Source organism: Eptesicus fuscus, chromosome 23, assembly GCF_027574615.1.
Source record: "Eptesicus fuscus isolate TK198812 chromosome 23, DD_ASM_mEF_20220401, whole genome shotgun sequence".
Taxonomy (NCBI): Eukaryota; Metazoa; Chordata; class Mammalia; order Chiroptera; family Vespertilionidae; genus Eptesicus; species Eptesicus fuscus.
Window position 1 is genome coordinate 26,337,042 of NC_072495.1, and position 19,311 is coordinate 26,356,352.

Genomic DNA, 19,311 nt, shown 5'->3' on the forward strand with positions numbered 1-19,311 from the left:
TGCTCTGGACCTGACCCTGGTCTAGCGTTTTTGTCATAGACCCCACCTAAGTCCTGACCCCTGACAAGTCCGAGGGAGCTGTGGTCAGCCTCCCCCTGAGGATGCTGAGTAGAGACTGGAGATGCCCCGAGGTGATGGGAAGGAGAAGGGAGGGGACCCCTGGCCTGGCCCTAGGGCAGGGGCAGTGGACAGAGCAGTGGGAAGGCAGAGGTGGTCTCTCCTGGGTTCTGGTCCCCATGTCACTCAATGGTGTGTCTGGGCCTGGACACTAGAGGGCGCCCTGGGCTCGCTCCTGAGGGACCTGTGGGGTCAACCTCCTGGCAGCACCTAGTGCCCCTTCTCAGGGCTCACAGCTGTGGTTCCCTTAGCAACAGGCCCCACACAGCCCCGCCCTCCACACACCCAGGGCCCTCCTCAGGCAGAGGTAACTGCTCCAGGGCCCAGGGAGAGATAAGATAGATGGGGTCTCATTTGCATAAAAGGACCCTCCCTCCTGCAGACTATGAAGAGGGGAAGGGAGAGATGGGGGAGCTCTGCTTCAGCTGTGGGGCACAGGAGGCAGGACTCAGGGATGACCTCCACCATGGCCTGGGCCCCTCTCCTCCTCACCCTCCTGGCTCACTGCACAGGTGACTGGATAGGGGACAGGGGAAGGGGCCTTGGGAAGACACATGGGCCCTGCCTCCTCCTCTTGTCTCTACACCCAGACTCACCCTCTCTGTGTCCCCCCTCTTCCAGGATCCTGGGCCCAGCCTGTGGTGACTCAGCCATCCTCAGTGTCGGGGGCCCCGGGCCAGAGGGTCACCATCTCCTGCACTGGAAGCAGCACCAACATTGGTGGTTATTATGTGTCCTGGTACCAGCAGATCCCAGGAAAGGCCCCCAAATGCATCATCTATGGTGATAGCAACCGACCCTCATGGGTCCCTGATCGATTCTCCGGCTCCATGTCTGGCAGCTCAGCCTCCCTGACCATCACGGGGCTGCAGGCTGAGGACGAGGCCGATTATTACTGCTCAGCCTGGGACAAGAGTCTTAACGATCGCACAGTGCTCCAGGCCTGTGGGGAAGTGAGACAAAAACCCGCTGTCCCTCTTCAAACGGGGCTCCCCTCGCAGACCCCACTCCTCCGACAAGCCAGCTGCTTCCTGTGCCTGCCCGGGCCCCGGGGCCTGAGACCCATTCAGAGACCTTGGTTCAGACAATCTGCCCCCATTCTTTCCATCCCGCCCCCTCCCCTCCAGCCTTGATTTCCTCAAATGGAGCAGAAACTCCTGGATGCTGGGCAGGCTGCCCTGGGTCAGAGGCCACGATGGGTGGCCTGCGTCAGGGCAGGACCAGGGGCCCAGGGTCCAGCTGTGTCTGAGTGGAGCACATGCATAGTGTCCACTAGGGGGCCCACCAGCTCCCAGGAGTAGCCCCCCTCAGCTCCTCTGTGGAGGCGGCCCCTGGGTCTGGGATGGACCCTCTGGCTCCAGCCTGGGGAGGGGCCTCCTGTCCATGGCTGGGCTGAGCTGAGAGCAAAGTTGCATCTCCATGGAGCCCCGCCCCAGTGTCCCCATCCCTCTGCTGGAATGGGGACCCCAGTGCACCCCCCCCTGCTGGGATGGGGACCCCAGTGCCCCCCGCCACTCTGCTGGGATGGGGACCCCAGTGCCCCCCCCTCTGCTGGAATGGGGACCCCAGTGCCCCCCCCCTCTGCTGGGATGGGGACCCCAGTGCCTCCCGTCCCTCTGCTGGGATGGGGACCCCAGTGCCCCCCGCCCCTCTGCTGGGATGGGGACCCCGGCAGCTGCCTGCTCGGGCTCGGCCATGACTTCTGCTGCTGCTGTGGCTGCGGCCCCTCGGGTCCAGGTCCATGCGGGGCGTCACCTGGGAGTAAAGGCCCCTCCTCTGGCTTTGTCGTCACAGTCACCCCCACAGCTCCTCCCCCCACAAAGGCACCCACAGGAACAGGAGGCTGGGGCCCTGACAGCTGTGGACAAAGGGGCTCTGTGCCCGGCAGGCGGGGCCTGAGGCGGGGTTCCCCTGGGGTCCCCTCAGCCCTGGGCTGTGACCCATGAAGCCAGCGTCTCCATCCTCGGCCAGGTCCCTGGTCCCAGAGGCTCGGAGCTGCCTCCTCCTCCCACTGGTCTCCACGGAGCCGTTCTGAGCTCACCCCGAGGCTCCTCCATCGCTGCTGGGCTGGGACCAGTGGCCCGGGCTGGGTCAGAGCTCGGGGCTTTGGGAGTGACGCCTGTCCATCCCATCCATGCTGAGGTCTGACCACTGAGCTGTTCCGGTGTCCTTGCATCATCTAAACGTGCAGAGTCATGCTGACTCATCATTTAGTGTCAGTCACACAGGCCTGTTCCTGATGGATGTGGAGCTGATGGTTGTGGGGCTGATGGTTGTGGAGCTGATGGTTGTGGAGCTGATGGTTGTGGAGCTGATGGTTGTGGGGCTGATGGTTGTGGAGCTGATGGTTGTGGAGCTGATGGTTGTGGGGCTGATGGTTGTGGAGCTGATGGTTGTAGGGCTGATGGTTGTGGGGCTGATGGTTGTGGGGCTGTACAAGTAGCAGTTGAGACGGAGAGCGCTTTCTGCATGCCACACGCACACACACACCCACACACTCACATACACACACAGAGGCATGCACACACACACAAACACACACACGCTCACACAGAGTCCATTCATTAAGTAATCAGAAATGGGCACGCTTGTACTCAGTGTGTCTGACGGCCGTGTCCATCCTATTAACGGCAAAGGCACATGCTGTTCTCTAATCAAATCACTTACGTCGTCCATGGGAAACCCCTTTCCTCCGAAGCACGCGTCTCCATTCCCTCCTGATGTCTGCGATCTTCCCAGGATCCTTTGCTAGCCAATGCCCCCGGGGGCCCTCCTGGCCAGGAGCGCTGGCCCTCGGCTCCGGCTCCGGGGCGTCTGCGGTGCCGTCTGTGAGGGGCGGTGGACCTGCTCTCCCAGGACGGCCCTGGCCCTGGGCACTCAGGCCCCTCTCACTGGGCGCGCTCTACCGTGTATGGTCGGCCAGCCACCACGCCGAACGCCAGACACCGACACACATTAGTACCGAATGAGAACCGTAATTAAAAATGATGAACAGCCCATGCTGTGATCCTTACAGATAATTGTGAGGAAATAGAGCACGCTCTTCCATATCTTAGCAATTTATTACGTTTTATGTTCTCTTTCTACTCTCACGTGGAGGCAAATCCAGTTTCAGAGCCGCCCAACACTGGAACGATTTGGCCTCAGGAGCATGGAGTGCCGGGGAGACTGCACATTCCTCATGTTGCACGAGGCGACCGCACTGAACACGGAACATGGACGAGTCTCCATTTCCCTTCACGTGGCTGTTCTAGGCCTTTAAGAGAAACTTCCAGGCACAGGATGACAGCGGCCGAAGCCCTCAACACCTACAGATAAGAAGGGTTATAACGGAGCGTTGTTTATTTTTATTATTATGTCCTTTAAAGCATAGTGGCCAAATCACACTGTCATCACAGACGTGAGCATGCACCAATGTCACCACATGTTGCCAGCATGAATTCTGACCCTCAATCAACCGATTTTTTGTCATTCGTCCTTGCACAATTCACACAATTAAAAAGACCACACGGAGCATTTCTAAATGATTACATGAACCGTGAGAAGGACCTTCGCGCACCTGCCTGGTCCCAGGAGGGATGACCCTCAGGTGTTGGAGGCACAGGAGTCAAGGGAACAGGAGAAGGGGAGGTGCTGGAGGGGCTTAAAGGCAGGGGTGGTTCCCCCTGCGACCAGCAGGGGGCGCTGTGAGACCGTCTCTGGGGTTAGCCTGGGCCTGGTCTCTTCCAGGAGGCAGCAGGGCTGGCTCAGGGCTTCCTGTGAGGCCTGGGCAGGCCTGTCCACTCTGGGGGTGTGGCCTCCCCTACATGTGGCTGTGGGCGCCTCCAGCAGCTGCTTCCTCCCAGCCCCAGCCACGGGGAAACCAGTGCACCAGGCTGCCCTCCCTGCTCAAGGACCTCAGACCCTGTCAGCGCCCCTGGGGGAGAGGGAGGGGTGGGGGCACATTTGCATGAGCAGCCTCTGTCTGTGACCAGGGAGGCCCTAAGAGGCCTGGGCAGCCCAGCCCCAGCTCTGTGTCCTGGGAACGGGCTGTGAGCACCATGGCCTGGACTCCTCTGCTCCTCGCGCTCCTCTCTCTCTGCACAGGTAGGGCCAGGCCTGGGACCAGGCTTCTTCCCTTCCTGCTCAGTCTCCTGGGAACCTGCCCCTGGTCCCTGCCCATCACTGACCAGTGTCTGTGTCTGCAGGGTCCCTCTCCCAGCCTGTGCTGACCCAGCCGCCCTCCCTCTCTGCATCTCTGGGAGCCACAGTCAGACTCACCTGCACCCTGAGCAGTGGCTCCAATGTTGGTGATTACTGGATATACTGGTTTCAGCAGAAGCCATGGAGCCCTCCCCGGTATCTCCTGTGCTACTACTCAGACTCAAAAAAGTACCAGGGCTCCGGGGTCCCCAGCCGCTTCTCTGGATCCAAAGACGCCTCGGCCAATGCGGGGCTCCTGCTCATCTCGGGGCTGCAGCCTGAGGACGAGGCTGACTATTACTGTAACACATGGGACGACAGCTCTAAGACTTACACAGTGGTCCAGACCCACAGGGAAGTGAGACAAAAACCTCCTCTGCGCTCTCCTGGCCTGACCTGGGCCCCTGCTGGCGGCTTCTGTATCCCCAACACCCTGAGGGCTCTCAGCACCATAACGTCTCCCGTGAAGGCGCGGTCACAGCTGACTCTGTGTGAACGTGTGAGGCAGCATTTCTAACTGTCTCCCAGGTCATCAGCTCCTTCTTCAGGGAGAAACCATGTCAGACCCGATCCTTCCGACTAAAGGGGTTCCGATCTCACTCCTTCCCCCAGACCCTCCCGGTTCCTCCATGTCCTTCAGCCTCCCGCCCTCGGAGTGTTTTCTGGCCCAGAGTCCTGGAGAGTCTCCCTCTGCCCCATCCGCATGCAGCTCCGCCTCCTCTTCTCCCTCCACATTGTTCTTCCCACCACATGGCTCCTCCCTCCTGTGCTGCTCCCCCATCCCCACTGCTCCCCAGCCCCCAGGCCACCTCCTGGCTGGAGACCCTCACGTCCTCTGGATTCTTCTGCAGGGACTCCGCATGGAGAACCTGTGGTCACGTCTCTACGTGGACGTTAAAGCCTCTGATGAGAGGAGACCAGCTCCCAGCGTCCCAGACAGGGACCCAGTCCCTCCTTATGTGACTGTAGAGGGCGTTCTACTCAGAAGAACGTCTGTGTCTGGGTGACTCCCTCTCTCTGTGTGAGCCTCTGCCCCCACAGACAATGTGAACACGTTCTCTCAATCAGACCCAGGCACATGCTCACTGATCCATGCCAGTGACAGGTCTCTGGGCATTGAGCCTCAGGGCCCTGGAGGAGACTGCGAGTGGGCACGTGACCAGCAGGTGGCGCTGCGGCGCTGCCCTGGGTTCTGCCTGGGGCTCCCTCACCGCTGGGGGGTCCTGGTGGCCTCTGGGTTGGGAGAGTCACTGAACCCAGACAAGGAGGAAGGAAGGACAGGAATTCTTTTGTTTGTTTAACACAGAACCGCGCTCCAGGGCTCCTGAGACACAGCCTGACACGGAGCCTGTGACTCAGGTGGAGGGAGCCCCACACACAGAACCACATGCAGTCACGTCTGCAGTCAGGACGCTCGCTCCGCTCCCCCTGGTCCACGGGACGCCCCGAGCCCTTCCCTCCACCACGTACTGACCACATCCGGTCCCCACAGGCTGGGAGGGCCTCGCCGAGTTACCATGGCTGCTCACCTGGCCTTGGAGACGCCCCTGAGCGAGTTCCTGGAAACTCACCCCCATCGTGACCTGAACAGCCCCCATGAGCCCCGCCAGCCGGATCGACGCCTCATCACGTGTGAGGTGGGATCAGAGCTCACTGGGCACGAACTTGGCAGCATCTTCCTGGACTGAAACCAAATTAACTTACCAGTTACGTCCATGCTGGCACCTCCCACGGCTGGGCCCAGGATGAGACGCTGCAGGGAGCGCCAGGGTCTGTGCCAGTCAGACCAGGAGGTGGGAACAGGGACAGTGACCTGGGGAGCAGCAGACACCAGCTGGGCTCAGGGCTTTGGACCAGGGCGACGTAGTGTGTCCTGTGGCCAGCAGGGGGCGCTGTGGGATCGCCCTGTGGCCCCCACACAGCTGCTCACTGAGGACTTTCCACTCACAGGAGCCTGGGCCTGGGGGCTGGGCCCTGTGCGCCCTGAAGGGGACCAGCTGTGTCTGTGCTGGCAGCGCCCCCTGAGCAATAGCCTCTGTGTGGTCTCAGCAGGTGCTTCCTCCCAGGGCCCCCCAAGGGGGGAGCCCACCTCCATGCCCCTCAGTCTGGGGTGTGAGCTGAGCTCCAGCCCCAGGGCCCAGGGAGGGGCTGGGCAGTCCCTGGAGGGACCCCATTTGCATGGCAGCCCCTCCTCTGGCAGAGGGTGGGGAGAAAAGGAGGCCTGGGCAGCCCAGCCCCCCTGTGGGCTCAGGGCTGTGAGCACCATGGCCTGGACTCCTCTGCTCCTCGCGCTCCTCTCTCTCTGCACAGGTAGGGCCAGGCCTGGGACCAGACTTCTTCCCTTCCTGCTCAGTCTCCTGGGAACCTGCCCCTGGTCCCTGCCCATCACTGACCAGTGTCTGTGTCTGCAGGGTCCCTCTCCCAGCCTGTGCTGACCCAGCCGCCCTCCCTCTCTGCATCTCCGGGAGCCACAGCCAGACTCACCTGCACTCTGAGCAGCGGGTTCGATGTAGAGGACTATGGCATAGCCTGGTACCAGCAGAAGCCAGGGAGCCCTCCCCGGTATCTCCTGTACTACTACTCAGACTCCATTATGGACCAGGGCTCCGGGGTCCCCAGCCGCTTCTCTGGATCCAAAGACGCCTCGGCCAATGCGGGGCTCCTGCTCATCTCGGGGCTGCAGCCTGAGGACGAGGCTGACTATTACTGCAATACAGATGTTGGCAGTGAGAGCAGCTACTATTAAGCACAGTGTCTCAGAGGACGAGGAAGTGAGACAAAAACCCCTGGGCCCCCAGATGGTGGCTCTGAGTCTCCCTTCAGCGAGGAGCGTCTGTGGGGCCTCTGTCAGGGGGGCTCCTCTGCAGGGACCTGTGTCCCCGGGAGGAGGAGGTCACACTCGATGGAGCAGCAGCACAGATGTCCCAGGAGCACATGGGGGAGGTCATAGAGCCCCGTCCACCACCCCGTGTCGGGGGAATTTTAACAAAAGGAATATAATCATTTGGCTTCAGTTTTTCTTCATTGGAGTCTGGACAGACTGAAGCCGGACCCCAGAATCCTCCTCGTCCTTATGGCTCCCTGAGCATGCCACTGAAATCCGCAATACCCTCCTCACTGTCCTGAGGACTGACACCTGCTGAGAGCTCACTGTGTTCTTACCGACATGAGTGTTTAATCCTCACCACAACCACACTGCATGTGGTCCTGAGCACACTGAGAGCTGATGAAACTGAGTGAATGTTTTTAGGTAAAAAATCTTTTAAAATATATTTTTATTGATTTCAGAGAGGAAGAGAGAGAGAGAAATAGAAACACCAGTGAAGAGAGAGAATCATTGATCAGCTGCACCCTGAACGCTTCCTTCTGGTGATTGAGAATGCAACCCGGCCATGGGCCCTGACCAGGAATCGACTGTGACCTCCTGGTTCATAGGTCGATGCTCAACCACTGACACATGCTGGCTGGACTGAGTTAATATGTTGTTTTTTAAAAAAATTATTTTATTGATTATTTTACAGAGAGGAAGGGAGAGGAATAGAGAGTTAGAAACATGGATGAGAAACATTGATCAGCTGCCTCCTGCACACACCCTACTGGGGATGTGCCTGAAACCACTACACATACCCTCGTCTGGAATCTTACCTGGGACCCTTCAATCTGCAGGCTGACGCTCTATCCACTGAGCCAAACCAGCCAGGGCTGCGTGAATATTTGTAAATAAAAATCCCTTCTTTCCTATTGTTTGTCTTGTCTTCTCACCCAGAGCTCTTCCCTCCTGACCCTTCTGGTCCCCAATGTGTGGGGAGTGGCTTCCCGACAGCAGTTCTCTGACACCAGCTGATGTCCCCCAACAGCACTCAGTGCTCACACCCTCTGCCCAGAGACGTGTCAGACCCGCAGTTAAAGGGCCAGTCCCCCTGACTGCCCGCAGGTCACGTGCCAATCACAGGCAGGAGGTCCCAGGATTCACACAACTTCTTGGCTATAATTCCAAGGTTCAAAGGAAACCTCCATGATTTCAATAAAGTAGCTGTATTAATTAGCTAATGCAAATCGGGGGCAGGTGAGGGCTCCCAAGCTTCTAATCCTCCCGGCCTCTCCAGGGGCCCGTCCTCACCCAGGAGCCCACCCAGCGCCCCCTCATCAGCAACAGGCCCGCCCGTCCCCCAGGGAGTGACAAGGGTCTCAGGAGCCTGTGCCGGGGCCAGGGGCCGAGACCAGCGTATGTTTCCTGTCATCTCACATCCTGTGTCTGCAACTACACATGGTCACCCAGACAGCCATGCTCCCCCACACATTCATGTCATGTGTGTGACCCTGTGTGACTCCTGACCCATCCCATCTGACATGTGAGTGTTCACCCTGGTCATGGACACAGCCTTCTCCTTCTCTGAACAAACCCACAGAAGGTGGGTCCCAACCAGCACAGACTCTCAGTCACACCCCCCTCCCCTCCTCCCTCCTCTGCTGCTGCCTCCCTCACCTCCTCTCTCCCTCGGGCCCCTCAGCTCTTAGCTCCATCCCCACGGGAGGGTTTCAGAGAAAAGTGACAAGTTGCTGATCTGTAATTGAAAAATTAAGAAATATTTAAGTTAAATAAAAAAGCAGAGGTAACGTTGCCTGGAGTAATCAGCTCTGTTAACTCCGTGTCCATCCTAACTGGAGGTTTTCTCAGGCAACAGCTCAATTCTCCAGCATTGATGCACTTGCTTATTTATTGATGGAATTATTCCCCTATGAGGTATCAGTGTCCACAGCACACTGAATATATTAATATTAGCCGCATTAGCCCCTAGCCGGTGTGGTTCAGTGGACAGAGCGTCACCCTGGGGACCAAAGGGTCGTGGGTAGATTCAGTCACGGGCATGTACCTCCATTGCAGGCTCCTCCTTGGCCGGGGTATTGGTCGGGGCACGTGCAGGAGGCAACCAATGGGTATATTTCTGTGACATCGATGTCTCTCCCTCTCCCTTCCACTCTCCCTAAAGATCCATGGGAAATGCCCTCGGGTGAGGATCACCAAACAAACCCACACACAGACCTGAGTCACCTTGGAAGTGGCCCCAGCCCTGGCCACACAGGCTGTAAATCCCTGTTATCAGCCAGCGGCCAGGTCAGAGGTCAGGACGTCAGAGCCATGGAAGAGGCCAGAGCTGGACCGCGGCAGGAGAGGCAGGAGCCGAGGGGCCATGGAGGGGGCGGAGGGGGCCCACGTGCGGGACTGTCAGGGCACCGCCGAGCTGGGGACTGAGCTCTGTGCTCACAGAGGGCGATGCTGGCCCAGAGCCTTCTGAGCAGGAGCTCCTGCTCCCACCTTCCCACAGGCGCTGGCCCCGCAGCTGCCCCTCCCAGGCGGCTCCCAGGGGACAGCGGGGACAGCTGTGCGCCTCCTGCACCCACAGACGGAGCCCAGGCCCCTTATCCCTGCGCAGGGAGAGGTGGGACAGAAGGAAGTGGGGGCCAGACCTCCATGACCAGCCGTTATTGGGCATGGCTGCCAGGGGGGGCAGGGCTGCCCCAGTCCACTCTCCCCCTGGCTGTGCCCCTGGCCTGCACCCCTCTCCTCCTCAGGCTTCCCTTTCACTCCCCCAGGTCTGACCTGCGCCCTGTGTCCCCCAGGGGGCGCTGTGGTAGAGGCCCCTGCTGGCTGTTCCCTGTTGCTCAGCTGTGCCCCTCCCGGCCCCGCCCCCAGCCTCAGGCAGGTCTTCTGTGGGAATGAGGTCCCATCTGCAGTCTCTTCTCTGGGGAACCAAGGCCACGTGTGAAGGAGGAGCCTGAGCAGCTGCAGACAGGGGGGGTTTGCATGGAGCCTCCCCCTCGGGATCAGGGCTATAAGAAGGTGAGGGCTCAGGCCTGGCTGTGGGCTCAGGAAGCAGAGTGTGGGGCGTGTCCACCATGGATCGGGCTCCCCTTCTCCTCGCCCTCCTGGCTCTCTGCACAGGTGGTGCCTGAGGGGTTCTGGGGGCACCTGTTTGTCACCTGGGAGCATCCCCTCTCCTCCCTCCCTGGGCCCGGGGTCGGTGCTGTCCCCTCTGATGTCTGTGTCCCCCCTCCTCGCAGGGTCCTGGGCCCAGTTTGTGCTGACTCAGCCCCGCTCTGTGTCGGGGTCTCCGGGACAGAAGGCCGTCATCTCCTGCACCCGCAGCAGCGGCAGCATTGGGGGCAACTACGTGCACTGGTACCAGCAGCGCCCGGGCAGTGCCCCCACCTTGGTGATCTACAAAGATGACCAAAGACCCTCGGGGGTCCCAGGTCGGTTCTCTGGCTCCATCGACAGCTCCTCCAATGCCGCCCACCTGACCATCTCGGGGCTGCAGCCCGAGGACGAGGCCGACTACTACTGTCAGTCCTATGATAGTAGCTATAAGCACAGTGATTCAGGCCCATGGGGAAGTGAGACAAAAACCCCCAGAGCCTCGCTGTCCTGGGCTGCACTCCTCCCCCACCCACCTGGAGAGGGCGCTTTCCTGCCTCTGCTCCAGGGCCAGAGAGAATCTTCCTGAGCTCCTATATTCTATTAGAGGTCCCGTGCACGAAATTCTTCCATGGGGTGTGTGTCCCTCAGCCCAGCCTGCACCCTCTGCAATCTGGGACCCCTCGAGCGATGTTCCACTGCCCGATTAGGTCCAATCCTACGGGGACCAGGCCTAAACGGGCAGTCGGACATCCCTCTCACAATCCAGGACTGCTGGCTCCCAACTGCTCGCCTGCCTGCCTTCCTGATTGCCCCTAACTGCTTCTGCCTGCCAGCCTGAGCACCCCCTAACCACTCCCCTGCCAGCCTGATTAATGCCTACCTGCCCTCCCCTGCAGGCCTGGTCACCCCTAACTGCCCTCCCCTGAAGGACTGGTCGCCCCCAACTGCTCTCCCCTGCAAGCCTGGTCACCCCTAACTTCCCTCCCCTGCAGGCCTGGTCACCCCTAACTGTCCTCCACTGAAGGCCTGGTCACCCCTAACTGTCCTCCCCTGCAGGCCTGGTCACCCCTAACTACCCTCCCCTGAAGGCCTGGTCACCCCTAACTGTCCTCCCTTGCAAGCCTGGTCCCTCCCAACTGCCCTCCCCTGCTGGCCACCTTGTGGCGGCCATCTTGTTTCCACATGGGGGCAGCCATCTTTGACCACATGGGGGCAGACATCTTGTGTGTTGGAGTGACAGTCAATTTGCACATTACTCTTTTATTAGATAGGATGTCCAAAACGTCAACATTTCCACCCATATCTTGATGGACAATCTCCTGATGGCTTTGCGCTCACTTCCTGGGGGCGAGTTAGTTCGGAACAGGGTTGCTGAGCCCCACACTCCTTGCGGCGGAAGCTGTGCTGTGCATGTGGGGCATCTAGAAGCTTCCTTTGGGCTCCACCCCTCACGAGCCAGTAGCCCCTCTTCTCTAGGTCATGGCCAACAAGTACCCCCACACATTTCCCAGGACCCTCCGAGGCGGGGGAGCCACCCGAGTCTGAGAACCACTAAGTTCACAGGAAATGTGCTCAGCCACTCGGAGGCCTTGGGCTTTGACTCCTGCTCATGCCACTGAGCTGGACAAAGGGGACGAGAGGCGGCATCTCTCTGTGCTGCTGCCCTGCCATCTGTCAGACAAAACAACCGCATGGAGCTCGCGTGAGGTCAGAGAACCCGGGACCCAACTACACGGAATCTCCTCTACCCGGAGTGTGGAGCACAGTTTGTGGCCAGACTCGGTGTGCAGTTCACATGTTTAACCTTTATACAAAGCACATGACAATATAGGAGACCACCCCTCACTGATTTCCTCCGAGAGGGAGTTTTTCACGCACGGGATGGAAAGATGGAGAAAAACATGACCAAGTTCTATACTCTCACTGTTCACATTCCAGACGGCGTGAGACCCCAAGAACGGCAGCACAGGTGCGTGCAGGCCCACGAGCCCCCGTTAGCCTGGTAACAGGCTGACTCCGTCCAGTCTCCTCCTTCGAGGCCGGATGGGGGACTAATTCCCGCTCCCGGCAGGTCCTCAGGGGTCATCCCGCAGTTCTGTAAACACATGAATGGCTGCCCAGATGTTTGCATGCTGAGGGAACCCCACTTTGAAGGATGGGCTAAGGCGTGGCCTGAGGCTGCAGCATGGAGAGGAGGCGGTGACTGGTTCCCCTGCTGGGGTGGGTGGGTCACTGTGGACAGGGTGTGAGGAAGCTGCTTCCTCTCTGGGCTCCTGGCTCTCCCCTCTCACCAGGAGGAATCCCTGGCTGGGGCAGCAGGGGGCGCTGCAAGACAGCGCTGGAGAGGGGCTGCTGGGCACTCTCTCAGCTGCAGACCCAGCCACCTGTTCCTAGTCTGGGTTCCTCTGCCAGGCAACCCCGGTGGACCTTAGGGGTTGGTCTCAGACGCCTCCCTTCACAGGACCCCAAATAGCCAATGTAATCGGGATTTAAAAAACAAACAAACAAACAAAAAGAACAAAGCCAGAGGTATCATTTACAAATTACACTGACTTCACATTACACCACAGAGCAACGATCATCAAAACAACACGGTATTTCAAAAAATTAAAAGAAATGAAATGGACACACGGACCAATGGAACAGAACTGAGAGCCCAGAATAACAAACCCACTCGCATACGGGCAAACGCTTGTTGACAAAGGAGCAAAGCACACACCGCGGAGGAAAGAAAGCCTCTTCCACCCGCGGTGCCGGGACAATGGGAAGCACAGGCCCAGGAATGACACCAGGTGCCCGCCTGTCCTCCTGTTCAGAAATGAACTCCAATGGGCCCAAAATAAAGACCCGGAACCATCAATCACAGAGACACAACATAGATGCTCGGCTCATGGATCGCAGACTTAGAGCAGGTTTCATGAATTTCACCCAAAGGCAGGGAAGGAAAGGGAAAATACATGACTGGGACGATAGCAAACTAAACAGCTTCTGCACAGCAAGAGAAACATCCGAAAGGAGGTGATTGCAGCATTTGAAAAACAACGCAACACCGTTTACACTCACGTAACTGAGAAAGGCTGAAGGCTGCGTCAGAGAAAAACTTAAAGTATTGAACATGCAAAGCTGTAAAAGGTTGCAAGAGAAAGGAAAGGAAACTTGAATTGATAAACAGGTACTCCTAAATCGTGGGTGGAAACAATGAATTTCATTACGATATCGATTCTTCCTAAATTTATTTTTATTTTTTTTTTCCTCAATTTATTGATCAAGAGCTGGTGCCAACCACTTCCTGATACAAAAACAAGCCAATAACACAAGACACTATTCACAAAGAAAGACATGAAAACTCTGAAGATGCTATTAGGAAATGGACTTCATGATACATGAGAAGAAATACACACGGACAATGAATTAAAATCCAAGCACCTGGGAATCAAACCATGGCTGGGTGCTCAGAGACAATGACCTGGGGAGCTGAAGGCGCCAGCTGGGCTCTCTGGGCTTTGGGCCAGGAGGAGCTGTGTGGCCATGAGACCAGCAGGAGGCGCTGTGGGCCGTCTACCCAGCTGCTCCTGAGGCCCATTCACTCACAAGAGACTAGGCCTGGCAGTTGGACCCTGAGCTCACTGATGGGGAATCAGCAGCTGTGTCCTCTGAGGTGGGAAACGGTCAGCTGAGCAGGTCAATCTGTGTGGTCTCAGCAGGTGCTTCCTCCCAGGGCCCCCAAGGAGTGAGCCCACCTCCATGCCCCTCAGTCTGGGGTGTGAGCTGAGCTCCAGCCCCAGGGCCCAGGGAGGGGCTGGGCAGTCCCTGGAGGGACCCCCATTTGCATGGCAGCCCCTCCTCTGGCAGAGGGTGGGGAGAAAAGGAGGCCTGGGCAGCCCAGCCCCACTGTGGGCTCAGGGCTGTGAGCACCATGGCCTGGACTCCTCTGCTCCTCGCGCTCCTCTCTCACTGCACAGGTAGGGCCAGGCCTGGGACCAGGCTTCTTCCCTTCCTGCTCAGTCTCCTGGGAACCTGCCCCTGGTCCCTGCCCATCACTGACCAGTGTCTGTGTCTGCAGGGTCCCTCTCCCAGCCTGTGCTGACCCAGCCGCCCTCCCTCTCTGCATCTCCGGGAGCCACAGCCAGACTCACCTGCACCCTGAGAAGTGATGTCAGTGTTGGCAGCTACCACATATACTGGTACCAGCAGAAGCCAGGGAGCCCTCCCAGGTATCTCTTATCGTATAAATCAGACTCAGATAAGCACCAGGGCTCCGGGGTCCCCAGCCGCTTCTCTGGATCCAAAGACGCCTCGGCCAATGCGGGGCTCCTGCTCATCTCGGGGCTGCAGCCTGAGGACGAGGCTGACTATTACTGTGCGATCTGGCACAGTACGGGTTCCCACAGTGACACACACAGATGGGGAAGTGGGACAAAAACCTCGCCCTCCCAGAGTCTTATTTCACAACGTCTGACCCTGTTAACATAACGTCCCTGTGCAAACTACACAGGGAAGAACCCTCTGGTTCCTAATGGGTCACTTTCCGTGTTCGATCCCATGTCTCTGAGTCTCAGAAACACAGAACCAGCACCAACACTCACTGGTCAGTCCGTCCCTGAGAGGTGGCCTGTCATCCATGGGTCACAGACCAGGTCCCGGGCGATGGCTGTTTCTGACGTGAAATAAGGAAACAGCTTTGTAACCTGTTCCCAGAGCCCAGGACCCTCCCAGCAGGCGGCCCGTCCCCGGAGCAGGGACTCCGCGCCCAGAGGTCAGAGCAGTGACCCCTCACTCCCGGTCTCCTGTGCCCCAGGCTCCTGCCCAGCCCTGTGCTCACTGACCAGGCCCTCAGCTGCGAGGGGCTGGGGGCCTCAGGCCCAGGAGGAAGCCCAGGCCCAGGGCTGGCGTCACCTCTGCTGGGAGCCTGACCTTCAGTGCCAGCAGGGGAGAGGGGCTGTCACAGGGAAAGGGGGAGTCTGGGGTGATCCTGGGAAGAAAGTTCCATTAGTGACACCAGTTCAGGTAGGACCATGAACGGCCAGGGAGACGGGCCCCGACTCACAGGAGGAGGCGGAGTGGAGCAGAGAGAGTGTCCTGAGGGGACGGGGAGGCCACCTCAGGGGGCACCTGGATGCCCTGAGCCAGGGGGTCAGTGCACAGACCAGTGGGGAGGCAGGACCTGTCCCTCCTGGGCCTTAGTCAGCAGGGGACACAGTGGTGTGTCCAGGCCTGGCCACCAGGGGGCGCGCAGGGGCCGCTGCTGAAGGGCTGGGCTCAGCAGAGCTGCAACCTGTTCCCTGGCCCTGCCTGGTGCCCTGTGCTCAGGGCTCACAGCTGTGACCTTGCCTCCCCCTGGGCCCCGCACAGCCCCACCCCTGCCCTCACCCTGCCATCCTCAGGCACAGGGACCCACCCAGGGCCCAGGGAGGGATCTAAACCAGGGGGTCTCATTTGCATGAGGGGGCCCTCCCTCCCGCAGACTATGAAGAGGGGAAGGGAGAGATGGGGGAGCTCTGCTTCAGCTGTGGGGCACAGGAGGCAGGACTCAGGGATGACCTCCACCATGGCCTGGGCCCCTCTCCTCCTCACCCTCTTGGCTCACTGCACAGGTGACTGGATAGGGGACAGGGGAAGGGGCCTTGGGAAGACACATGGGCCCTGCTTCCTCCTCTTGTCTCTACACCCAGACTCACCCTCTCTGTGTCCCCCCTCTTCCAGGATCCTGGGCCCAGCCTGTGCTGACTCAGCCGTCCTCAGTGTCTGGGGCCCTGGGTCAGAGGGTCACCATCTCCTGCGCTGGAACCTGCTCCAAAATTGGTTACAAATATCATGGTAGTGATGGTGTTTGTGATGATGATGATGCTGATGATGGTGACTGTGAGAAAGTCTGTGTGGACAGTTACAATGTGCACTGGTACCAGCAGCTCCCTGGAAGGGAACCCAAACTCCTCATCTATGATAACAGCAAACGACCCTCTGGGGTCCCTGACCGATTCTCTGGCTCCACGTCTGGCAACTCAGCCTCCCTGACCATCTCGGGGCTGCAGCCTGAGGATGAGGCTGACTATTACTGTAACATATGGGACCGCACCTCTAAGACTTACACAGTGGTCCAGACCCACAGGGAAGTGAGACAAAAACCTCCTCTCTGCTCTCCTGGCCTGACCTGGGCCCTGCTGGCGGCTCTGCCCAGTTCTGGCTCAGCCCTGACTGTGCTGGTCCGTGTCCATCTGGTACCGCGTCATCCTTGGACCCGTGGTCCTGACAGTGTCACAGCTCTGATGTCAGGTCAGCGTTTCCATTGATTTTTGGCTCATGTCATGTGTGCCATGCTCACGTTCTCACAGGGAACATTCCTCAGGGATAACGGTTCCCATGGAGACATGTGAGGAGGTGGAATCAGATCCATTCAGGCCAAGCTGAGCTCTGAGTAAAGGAGTGACTGAGGTAGGATGGCGGTCTGAGTGCTCAAATCTGAAATTTGCATTAAAATCCAACATATTATCCTAAGTAATGAAGAGGGAATATGCTAATCGACCCTGATACTTTTGCAAAGAAGGTGGCGCCCACAGCCAATAAGGAGGGAATAAGCTAAATGGCTGCCTTGCCCTCAAGAATGACGGCGCCCACAGGCATTAGGAGGGAACATGCTAAATGACTGCCACCCCCTTCAAGATGGCAACGCTCACTATAACAAGATGGCGACGCCCAGTCCCCTCAGCCTCCCAGCTGCCCAAGACCAGCCTGAGCCCCAGGCAAGCATCAGATGGTGGCCGCCCAGCCGCCCAGGAAGGCCTGAGGCTCAGGTAACCAGGGCCGGCCGAGGCTTGCGCTGCCAGCAGTGGCAACAGCGGAAGTGTGATGGGGCATCTCCTTCCCCTAATCGCCAGGTCACCTCCCGCCCTGAGGGCTCCCAGACTGTGAAAGGGGCCAGGCCGGGCTGAGGGACTCCCCTCAGTGCATGAATTTTCATGCCCCGGGACGCTAGTGCGGAAGTGACGTGTATTCTGTGTGACAGCAGGAACTGTCCACATGTAAACATAACACCGTCCTCTCTGTGGCCACATGCACATGAGCTCCGTGCGGATGCGTCTGGCTGGGGGATGGGATGATGGAGGCGAGGCCGCCAGGCCTGAGCTCCGGGGCCGAAGGACCAGGGTGTCAGGTTGTGTCCACCAGGTCCTGGGTCCCCCTTGTCCTCAGGATTAAACACGACCCAGGGAAAGGCTCCCGGACGCTCATGCACAGCCTGCACAGAGCTCCCCAAGCCCTGCAGTCTGGACACTGCTGTGCACACGGGTCCCTGCATGTCCCCTGCTCCTCCTCCTCCTCCAGGGACCGGGGCCCAGGACACACAGCAAGGCCTCTGCCCTGGCCGAGGCAGCAGCACTGGGTGGAAAGGGGTCATTTGGATCCCTCAGCTCCGGTGACATGTCATCAACACTCTGCACCCAATGACACAGCCACATCCTCAGGACATGGGGGTTCTTCCCGGCCAGCGTGGCTCAGAGGTGGAGCATCAACCTATGAGCCAGAAGGTGAGGGTTGTATTCCGGGTCAGGGCACAGGCCCTGGTTACATGATTGATCCCCAGTAGGGGGCGTCCACGAGGCAGCCTGTCGATGATCCTGTCTCATCATTGATGCTTCTTTCTCTCTCTGCCTCTTCCTTCCTCTCTGACATCAATAAAAATACATTTTAAAAAAGAAATGAACGTTGATTCTCATTTTGGGTTCCATGTCAGCTACAGCAGAGGCCCCTGGTCACAGCTGGAGGACGAGGCTGAGCATCACTGACCAGCCCACCCCCAGGCCCCGCCCCCCTCCCAGCACAGCCCGGGGGATGAGGACCCTTCCTGGGCTCCCAGTCTCTCCCGGGAGGAGCTGACTCCAGGTTGAATTGTCACCATCATCATCCTCACAGGTCAGAGTGTTTGTTCAGTGAGCACAAGAGGAATGAGCTGGGAGCTCATCTCCTTGCTGTCCTCCCACCCACACCCCCGGGTCAGCAGGAGGTCACAGGTTCTGGCAGCTTCCCCGGGGGCAGCACAGACAGAGCTGAGCACAGCTGAGTCCCTGGAGGAGGGAAGGTCGCTGTCCACTCGCCAAGGTCAGGAGCGCCCTCTGCAGCCTTGGGCAGGAGGGCCTGTGGGACACTATGGTGGGTGCAGGCCCTGCTCTGAGGTGGGTCCATCCTGAACCAGAGGGAAGGTCATCCGGGGCTTCCCCAGCGTTTTCTCCAGGGGCGTGGACAGGAAGGCTGGGTCTCAGGTCCAACCCACATCCCATGGCTGTGTTCTTAAAGGGCCAGACTGATGATCACACAAAATTCCCCAAACAGGCATTGATGGTTTCCTGTGTGGCTTTTCCCCTCCATCGATCTGCGTTGTCGACCCACACACACACAATGTCCTCAGCTCTTTGTGTGGCAATTGCATGGGGACCAGGAAGAGATTGCTCTCCTCAAAGACACGCCCACCCTAAAGCCACGCCCACCGCATCACCAAGGGCCCGGCCCAGAAGACCCTGGGTTATCAGCCAGCACCCCCTTCATCAGAGGGATGAGCGCATCCACAGAGACAGGCTTCATGAGTGACATGCGTTTCAGGAGCCGCTCCATCTGTGAATGGGGATGAGGCCCAGGGTGTGTCCCAAGCTCATGTCCCGTCTCCATCCCCAACACCCTTAGGACCCTCAGCACCATAACATCTCACGTGAGGGCTGGGTCACAGCTCACTCTTTATGAACGTGGGAGGCAGCATTTCTAACTGTCCCCAGACCATCACCTCACAGGTACGTCTATGGTGGCACCTCCCGGAGTACAGTGAGCACCAGTGTCTGTGTTAGTCGGACCAGGAAGTGGGAACAGGGACAGTGACCTGGGGAGCAGCAGACACCAGCTGGGCTCAGGGCTTTGGACCAGGGCGACGTAGTGTGTCCTGTGGCCAGCAGGGGGCGCTGTGGGATCGCCCTGTGGCCCCACACAGCTGCTCACTGAGGACTTTCCACTCACAGGAGCCTGGGCCTGGGGGCTGGGCCCTGTGCGCCCTGATGGGGACCAGCTGTGTCTGTGCTGGCAGCGCCCCCTGAGCAATAGCCTCTGTGTGG

At 58.9% G+C, this 19,311-nt stretch overlaps 3 gene segments (V, D, J or C); all 3 read left to right on the forward strand.

The window, feature by feature from the left end:
• The first annotated feature begins 6,563 nt into the window (after positions 1 to 6,563).
• On the forward strand, positions 6,564 to 10,805 carry LOC129148180 (immunoglobulin lambda variable 6-57-like). The segment is given in 2 exon segments: positions 6,564 to 6,609; positions 10,363 to 10,805. Coding segments are annotated over 2 exon segments (489 nt in total).
• Positions 10,806 to 14,135: 3,330 nt separating this feature from the next.
• LOC129148181 (probable non-functional immunoglobulin lambda variable 5-48) lies at positions 14,136 to 14,692 on the forward strand. The segment is given in 2 exon segments: positions 14,136 to 14,181; positions 14,283 to 14,692. Coding segments are annotated over 2 exon segments (456 nt in total).
• Positions 14,693 to 15,767: 1,075 nt separating this feature from the next.
• LOC129148182 (immunoglobulin lambda variable 1-40-like) lies at positions 15,768 to 16,593 on the forward strand. The segment is given in 4 exon segments: positions 15,768 to 15,813; positions 15,923 to 16,027; positions 16,106 to 16,332; positions 16,552 to 16,593. Coding segments are annotated over 4 exon segments (420 nt in total).
• Positions 16,594 to 19,311: the final 2,718 nt, after the last annotated feature.